Here is a 9,209-nt window from a genome sequence, read left to right as displayed (position 1 = left end):
AATAATTGAAATATTATTCAAAAAGATTTTTCAGTCAGTAAAACTGTCAACCAAATAATAAAATTATTGGTCTAAAATGGAACAATTTGATTAAAATCACCTGTTTTTGATTTTTAATTAAATTATTATGATAAATTTTAGGTGAAAATCAATTTTTTTGGTTTAAAATAATTTTTTCAATGAAAATTTCGAAAATCAAATTTGGTTGTAAATTGCTTTTTATTGGTTAAAATATCATGTATTTTTTTGAATTTGTTCTTTTATAACAGAAAATTAATCTTTTTGGTTATCTATAATTTTAATTGAAAATGCTTTTCTTTTTGTGGTGAAAGATTCATTTTTTAACTGAATATTGGTGTATTACAGTTGAAAATTAATTTTTGTTGTCGTGAAAAGTTAATTTTGTAACCTACAATTTAACTAGTGCAGTTAAATATTTCATTATTTTATTAAAAAATTAATTTCTTTAGCGAAAATAATTTTTCAAATGAAATTTTTTTAAATTTATGATTTTTGTTTAAAGATTTAACAATTGGGAATGGTGGTCTACCATTTTGCCACCTGGTGTCGAAAACTGGAACTAGAAAGGTTTAATTAATGTCTGTAGCGATAAATTTTATCCAGATTATGCAAATAATACGAATAGTAGACTGGAATTTAAATACGAATTCTAATGGACAATAAGTTCATTTTAGTTTATAATCTGTTAAAAATTACAATGAATAGTACAATAATTGTTTTTTTAGAAAAATATTTCATTAAAAAAATGTGTTTTTGCACTGTATAAGATATAAATTCTATCTAAAACCCTTTGTTTCTGATAAAGGCTTATTTTTAGTATCCAATAAATACTATAAATTAAAAAAAATCGTTAAAACACTTTTATGCAAGTTAAAATGCATCTTTAAAATCGTACCTATGATTTCTAGTTCGGAATTGGTCACCAGGTGGCGTATAGCTCGTAAATTGTTTAAATATTAAAAATGAATGTAAAACGTGAAAATGTAACTATTCTATTGCTGGTTGAAAATTTATTTGTTTTATTTGAAAATACAAATTATTAGGTTGAAAATCGATTTATTTTTGAAAAAAAATTCGACTTTTTTTAAATAGTAAATTAATTTTTTTGTTAGCAATTTTAGCTATTTTCTTGAAAGTTAGTTTCTCTTCGTTTAAGGATAATTGTTTTCAGCGACAATTTAAATGTTACATTTTTTGTATACAATGTATATTTTTCAGTGGACAATTAATGTATTTTGTCGAAAATACAAATTTTTAAACAAATGGACTATCCATTGAAACGATATTCTTATCTTGTGATACATTTAAAAGAATTATAGGTATGTTTCGTTTCGCCACGTGTCGATTTATATCTCGCCTATTCCAGACTCTATTATTTTCACGTAAAGTAAATCAAGCTTCTTTATTTTACAACCATGAAAGTAAGTATTTCGCAATGCTTTATTCTCTCAACTCCATCCAATAGTCCGAATTTTCGTAATCTCTTTTGTCAATGATAAGATAAAGGATAGTGTGCATACAAGTAAAGACTATTTGACATCTTATCAGTTATAGTGCGAGAAATACGTTGCAAATTGGTTGTCTACAGCAAAATGCAAATTTTTACTTGTGTTCTGCTTTTTACTTTTGTAATACTTCTCAATTTTGTTCGTAAGTGATATATTTGATTATAATACCATATATTAAAAACAAGGCCAAATTTTTAGATTTATGCGACACGAAAGAAAATACAGTCAAATCTGGATTTACTGTAAATTTTGTGACTAAGTACGATATTAAATCCAGAATCTAGGGAATATTTTGTCTCCTGTTTTCCTCTTTCTTGTTTCTCTCTCTAATTTGTGACGCTTGAGTGAGCACTGCACATCCTCCCGCAGCGCCTCTCACCATTCCCCAACACGCGGCGTCAATTCTGAGAAGAATGCAATGGAAGAATACGGAATCCAGGTTTGACTGTATAAATGTTAAGTGAAATTTTAGGAACATATGTCAGCCCTAATTTTAGTCCAGGCTGTAATAAAAATGTGAATTAAGAGTTAAATTTTATAACAATCGTTTATTGCAGCTGGAAATTAAATTTTTCAGAAAATATGTTGCTAAATTTTTTACTAAATCCTTCTATTTTACTTCACATATGTTTCCTTCCATACTTGTACCTGGTAGTATATTGTGTAACAAGGTGGCGAAGAGGGACTTTATTGACAAGTACTGATAAGAGACCGTACTTAAATTACGTAACAGCTCAAGGGGGAGGGGTCAATGCAATCTTTTTAGTTATAAATTTTATTATTTGGTGGAAAATTTAAGAATCTTTTTAGAAGAAATATTGCATCTTCCTTAAATAAAAATGTAAATGTTTTTTTTTTAATTCAATTATTCCCAAGAAAATTCACTTTTTAATTTAAAAGTCAATTAAAATCTTTTTGCTTGAAAATTCAACTCTTTTTAGTTGAAAATTTGTCTTTTTGATTAAAAAATTCACATGTTTCAGTACAATTTTCGTTTTGCTTAAAAAAATGTAACTGCTTGAAAATTCAACAATTTTGTTAAAAAGAATGGTTCACAATTCTTATTTTGGTGTTGAAAAATGAACTGGAATTTTTTTTCATCAAAGATTTAACTATTTTTTTTAAATTCCTCTGTTTTAAAAGAAATTTCATCTTGCTTGAATAAAATAGCAACTCTTCGGTTTAAAAATTCAACTATTCAATTAATAAAAATTAGCTATTTGGTAGAGAATTCAACTACTTGGTTAAAAATTTCTCCTTTTTGGTAGAAAAAATGCGTTGAAATTTGGTCTGTTTGATTACAAAATTCACATGTTTTAGTACAATTTTAATTTTTCTTAAAAAAATGTAAGTAGTTGATAATTTAACAATCCTGTTAAAAAATATTGTTCACAATTCTTATCTTGGCTTTGGAAAATGAAGTGGAATCTTCTTTGGTTGAAAATATAGTTATTTTTTTTAATTCCTCTGTTTTAGAAGAAACTTCACCTTTCTTGAATGAAAATGCAACTGTTCGGTTTAAAAATGGAACTCATTTTTCACAGTTTTTCTTTTGGATTTTAAAATTTACCTGCATAAGCAGAAATCACATATTTCTTGGAAAATTAAACTGTTTGGTCAAAAAGCAATATTTTTTTATCGAAAGTTCAAACTGCTTTGTTGAAACTTTACTTTTTGTTTAAAATTCATATTTTGGGGTTAAAACTAAACAAAAAACTTTTTGGGATGAAGGTTAAACTTAAAACAACAACAAAATTGCCATTTTTTATTAAAAGTTTGTTTGTTTTAGTACAAATTTCATCTTTCGTAAAGAAAAATTCATTTATTTTTTTAGAGAATTGAACTATTTTGCTAAAAATTCATCCTTTTTAGTTGAAAAAATTCATCTTTTTGGATTGAAAGTTCAATTTTTGTTTGTAGAGACTTATTTTTTGTTAAAAAATTCACATTTTCTTCTTGAAACGTGACCTGGCATTTTTTTGTGTGAAAATTCAACTATTTGTAAAAAAATTTATAAAAATTCGCCTGTATTCAGAGAAAATTGATTTTAAAAAAGAAATACAAATGCAACTATATATTTTATTAAGAATTCAACCATTTTTTTAAATTCATCCTCTTTGGTAAAAGATTCGTCGTTTTGGATTAAAAATTAAATTTTTTTGCGTAGAAACATATTTCTTCTTTTTAAGTTCATATTTTAATCGTAAAAAGTCAGCTCAAATCTTTTTTAACAGAAAATTTCACTATTTTATTTAAAATTGCTTTTTTTTTTATTTAAAAATTCATCTGTCGCAGTAGGATTTTTTTCTTTTTGTAAGGAAAATGCAAATGTTTGGTTCATTTTTTTAAGATTGATCTTTTCTAGTTAAGGAATCCTTTTTTGGCAAAACAATAATTTTCTTGGTTTAAAATGTAATTTCTCTTGTGTAAAAATTCGTCAGTTTTTTTTATCTTTTTAGAATAAAAATTCAACTATAATGGTAAAAATTAAATTATTTTATCGAAAATTAAAGTATTTAGTTAAAAAGACGATCTGGGGGGAGGGGGTAGAACTATTTTGTTACGGTGTTGTACACGGGGAGGGGGGTCTTAGAGAGGGCCTATAATCTATTGCGTAATTTAAGTACGGCCTCTAACAAGTCTCTCTCCGATGATTTCCTACACGATATTTTATTTAACAAATGTAATTGTTTAATACTAACTAAATAGGATTATACTTAAGATGAATTTATTTTAGATAAACAACTTTCAGGTTCGTTGACAAAATTCGTTAATAAAAAAATCCCTGCATTTTTACTTACAGAATCAAGTGCAAAACCGTCAGATCCTAATGAGCGATGGGAATATCGCTTCAACCCAAGAGATCGTCATAGGGAACTCATAATAATTAATCAAATAAATGGGGTTGAGCGTAGGGCTAGTCCAGCAGACATTGCTAGCCTTCGAAACCGCCCAGGAGGACAAGGTTCGAATAATACAGTGAAACTCTTCTATAGTTCCGATTTTGGGGCTGACGGTGGGTGGGAACTAACTGATTGTAGCCCGCTCCGCTTTTGTTTGTTGACGTCAGAGTGCTCGCCTGAGTGACAGCCGCAGACCCCGCGCACGCTGCGCAGCTCCTGTTACACCTACCCGTGGCGCGGCGTCAATTCTCGGAAGGTCTATAGAAGGGAACGCTATTGAAGGGCTTCACTGTAATTCTCCGTTTACCAACTAAAAAAAAGAGCGGGACCTTTAGATATACCAGCAAAAAAAAACGAAATCAAGCTAGCAAATTTGAGAAAACACCATAAAATGTATTTACTGCATTTTTAAAAAAGATAAAAAAAATGGTTTAAAAAGAAAAGAATTCTTTTGGGACAAAAATAAGAATGAGAATACAAAATTGAGAAGGCTACCAACTAAACCCCCTTCCTTCTCTTTTTATTCCTTTCGCCTATTTTATTTTTATTGTTATCAAATCACAATACAAAAATATTTGTAAAAAATAATCACGTACGGTTTTTTTCTCTTGTGGATTCTCGGGGGTCACGGAGAGAGTATCATGTTATCGTTGCTGTGCCTGCTTGTTTGATTTTTTTGGCTTCATAATTTTTTACAAATCGTGTTATTGTGATTTGATAATGATAATAATGGTGAAGAAAAGAAAGGGGATTTAGTTGGTCGCCTTCTTTTTGTTCTTACCTATTTTTTATTTTTGTTCAAAAAAAGAATATTTTCTTTTATTTTTTCAGGAAAATTTTTATTTTACTTTTTCAAATTGCAATAGGAATATTTTATGGTGGTTGTCCAAATCTAGTTGTTGGATTCTTAGTCTTATTTCAGGAATTCTTCTCATTAACTTCATTATTGGAAGTTAAATAGGATTTTACATTTGATTTTAATCTCCTTTAAATTTCTTAAATTTTTACAAAACACACCTTGCTCCGTACATGCCCATTGGTCTTTTTTTATAAAATAGTGTTTACTTCAAATAATGTTCCTGAAGGTACATAGTAATTGTACCGACCATGATCAAATTATTAGAACCTGACTTCTTCTTTAAGTAATAGAAAATTGTTGTGGTTCAGGAAGAAAATTCAAAATTCAATTTCTAAGATGAGGATAAGTAGACACACAATTTAGTAAAATTTAATAGCTTTAGGATAGTGAATTTAAAAAAATTTAATCAAATACTGGCTATGTTTTTTCATGTTATTATAGCTCAACTGCGACGTTTACGATCAAGGGAACGCTCCCATAGAAGGCCATGTCAAGAACAATGGACACGTCCAGATCAAGAGCCAGTCGAATTCACTGATTTTGCTGATTGTAATGGTGATTTCATATACCGTGGTCCCAATCCTGTTGCAAAAGTCGTCAATGAAGCAATTTATGACCATCCGGTTAAAAACGGTAATTTAGAAACTAAATTTCAATCTAAAACTATACACCAAACACTCGCTTTCAGTCCAGTGTTGGGAATTTTCTTCGAATAGTGAGAGCCACCGGCCTCGTTTCCAATTGGAATATATCATGTCGCAATAGCTCTCGCCCTGCTCCCCTCAGAAACTGCAGGGGCCAACAGCTTTAGGAAGGACAAAAACGCAGTGACTGAGAGCGGGAGTTAGGTGTATTAAACAATTGTGCCTGAACTGTCTTACTCATTTCTCTATAAGGGGCCGTACTTCATGTTTAAAATTCCCAGATTTCTCCTTGAATAATTTTTTATTTTTCTTGATTATTAATACACAAAAAAGGCATGTTGATCTTGTAATACGTTTAACAAACACGTTTTTATAAGCGGAATAAAACAGTATTTAAGCTACAAATTTAAAATTTTCAATATTATTCATTTATTTTTAACAAAATTGTATTTTGTTGCTATCAAAGACGGCTTTTTAATAAAATACTTGAATTTTCAACATAAAAAGACAAAAAGAAATTGAGGCATTTTTATCCAACAAGAATTACATTTTAAACGAAGTAAATTATTTTTTTCTTACAAAAAAGAAGTCTTTAACTAGAAAAGGTTAATAAACATAGAAAAGTTACAACAAAAGAGATAAATTCTCGACTAAAAGTATTTTATATATTTAACAAAAATTTTTAACAGAGTGATTCAACCAAATTTTTTAAACAAAATAGTTAAATACTAAAGCATAGAAGAAGAATTTTAAAACAATAAGTTACATTTTCATTAACAAAACGAAATTCCCGCCAAAACAGATAAACTTTTAAATAGAAGAGATCAATTTTTAATAAAATAGTTGAATTTGCTATTAAAATCACTTTAACAAAATTGTTGAATTTTGTATCAAATAATAAAATTTTTATTCATGAAAGATAAAATTTGTACTAAAATAGATGAATTTTTATTGAAAAACGACAATTTTTTTATTTTTAGTTGAGATTTTATCCAGAAAAGTTTTCAATTCATTTTTCAACCCCAAAATATAATTTTTAAACAAAAAGTAAATTAAAAAAAAACAGTTTGAATTTCAACCAAATAGTTGCATTTTTATTCAAGAAAAAGGAAGTTTCTCTTAAAACAGATGAATTTTTTAATATAAAAAAAAAAGAGTTCAGTTTTTACCAAGAAAGATGTAATTTCTACTAGAGCAGGTAAATTTCAAAACCAAAAAGCAAACTTTAAAGAACGAGTTTAATTTTTAAACCAAACAGTTACATTTTTCATTGAAAAAAGAGCTGAATTTGCGTCCAAAAAGATTTCAATTGACTTTTCACCACAAAGATACGAATTTTCAACATTAAGTGAATTATTTTAGGAAATAGTTGAATTTTCAACAAAACAGTTGCATTTCATTGAAAAAAAAGATCAAATATTTCTTCTAAAAGAGATGAACTTTTGAATCAAAAAGACAAATTTTCAGAAAAAATAGCTTTCATTCAAAAAAGATTTCAGTTTTCTCATAAGCAACAAGATACAAATTAAAAAAAAAAGGTTAATTTTCTACGAAGAGTTGATTTTTAAACTCAAAAAGGTGAATTTTTAACAAAACAGTTGAATTCGCAAGCGAAAAGGATGTCCTTTTAAGAAAATAGTTAAATTTTCTACCAAATAATAAAATTTATAACCAAAAACATAATTTTTAGGAGAAATTTTTTGCCAATTTTCAAAAATTACGTAAATGAGTTTGTTTTTAATCTACTCCTAGACTGATTTATCAAATGTAATTCTTACTCTGATTAAAATGCCAATAGATAATAATCTTAATATTAACCGATCTTGCTTGAATTTTTAATCTGTATAATATATTTTTGAACTAATCAAAAATTGTGGGGATTCAAAAAAAAATTCAAGCTTTAATTTCTAGGGAATTTTTAAAATAAAAATTAATTTACAACTATATTTTTCTTATGGGACCAGACCAACCCAAGATAGCCATAATTGAACAAGGTGATAAGTTGTACCACAGTGGAGCTGTTATTGCAGAGTATGATGGCATAGAATGGTACAAGTTTAATCAGCTAAATAGAAGGAACTTAATCGACTAGTGGGTCATTTAATAATACCAACTAGAATGATGGTGGTTTGGCCTCTACCAAAAGGTCAAAATAATGAAGATTGAATGCCTGCGTCATTTATAATGTAGAATTCGAACTTTCAAGGAATATAAAAAGCAAAAAAAAATGTTAAACTGATATGATAAATAAAAAGATTTAACATAAAAACGCATTCTTTTATGATAATCACATTATCAGCATTTTTTACTTTCCTAAAAAGGACTTTCTATTTTCACATTACAAAAATTATCATCCGCATCTATCTAAGGCCATGTAACAAGTTGACCAACTGATTAATTCAGTACTGAGATCAATGAGATCAATATTCTTTTACCCATATTAAAAAATAAGTGTAAATTAATAAATATTAAAGGACCGTTTGTGGCAAAGCACAGAGTGAGGTAAACACTCTGTCGGTAAATATGCAATCTGTATTACCCACAGACCTGTAGAATTTCGAAGTTGTCTACTTGCTGCTTTGACACAGCTGATACCAGACTATGGTCCCTCATATAGGCGACCTTGAAGAGTTGTAAGTCTGATCCCGCTCGGAGTATACGCTAGATGGTGCAGCGTTGCTTCCCCTGCCCACACGACTCAAGCCTATAGTCCCTAGCAACGCGCGAACCACCATGTTTGTCGTTGCCGGCAATATCCTATTGGAAGGCTGAAACCGGCTTTAAGGTTATTTTAACGTAGTTCAAATAAAAAAGCAAATTGACTGTTTATACGACCTTCAATTTCTTCGTAAACTACACTTTCATATATGAAGCAATGAAAAAATTAACAGAAACACATAAATAATTATTTATGATTTCCTGTTTCTTTTTCATTGCTAGAGTATACGCTAGATGGCGTCTATAATCCTTCACCTAGAAAGCATTGAGTGTCCATAGCCTGGTTGATACTTATGTTGGACCAAATTTGTTTATTTGCATTTCAATTGCAGAAATTAGTTCTTGCATTAATTTTGCATAATGTTCGTGAGCGCTTTTTATTTCTTTGCCCCACTTTGATAAATATAAACCTCATACAGTCTGTCAAGTTAAAGCGTGGGTGGTTTTACTCGCTGTCGGTAAGGTGTATCGACATGATTTTGGTGTCAAAATATTAAGAAGAGCTCCCTCTTTCATGCTTTTTGATTTAACATTCAGTATGCTTTCAATTCTCATC

General features: G+C 28.7%; 1 protein-coding gene across 1 annotated transcript; it reads left to right on the top strand.

Moving 5' to 3' along the window:
* Positions 1-1,583: 1,583 nt before the first annotated feature.
* Positions 1,584-8,076, top strand: LOC117173480. Its single transcript, XM_033362083.1, has 4 exons — positions 1,584-1,671; positions 4,333-4,494; positions 5,733-5,924; positions 7,900-8,076. The coding sequence occupies exons 1-4, from the start codon at positions 1,614-1,616 to the stop codon at positions 8,025-8,027; spliced, it is 540 nt and encodes a 179-aa protein (XP_033217974.1). The 5' UTR covers positions 1,584-1,613; the 3' UTR covers positions 8,028-8,076.
* Positions 8,077-9,209: the final 1,133 nt, after the last annotated feature.

This window comes from Belonocnema kinseyi, chromosome 5 (assembly GCF_010883055.1).
Source record: "Belonocnema kinseyi isolate 2016_QV_RU_SX_M_011 chromosome 5, B_treatae_v1, whole genome shotgun sequence".
In the NCBI taxonomy this organism is placed as follows: domain Eukaryota; kingdom Metazoa; phylum Arthropoda; class Insecta; order Hymenoptera; family Cynipidae; genus Belonocnema; species Belonocnema kinseyi.
Note: the sequence above shows the minus strand (reverse complement) of the source record. Positions and strands in the feature narration are given on the sequence as shown.

Bases quoted from the DNA above. Each gene is read 5' to 3' on its own strand.
- LOC117173480 (XM_033362083.1), top strand. From the start codon at position 1,614: ATGCAAATTTTTACTTGTGTTCTGCTTTTTACTTTTGTAATACTTCTC. The intron at 1,672-4,332 runs GTAAGTGATATA...TTTTACTTACAG, and splicing joins AATACTTCTCAATTTTGTTC to AATCAAGTGCAAAACCGTCA. The intron at 5,925-7,899 runs GTAATTTAGAAA...TTATGGGACCAG, and splicing joins TGACCATCCGGTTAAAAACG to ACCAACCCAAGATAGCCATA.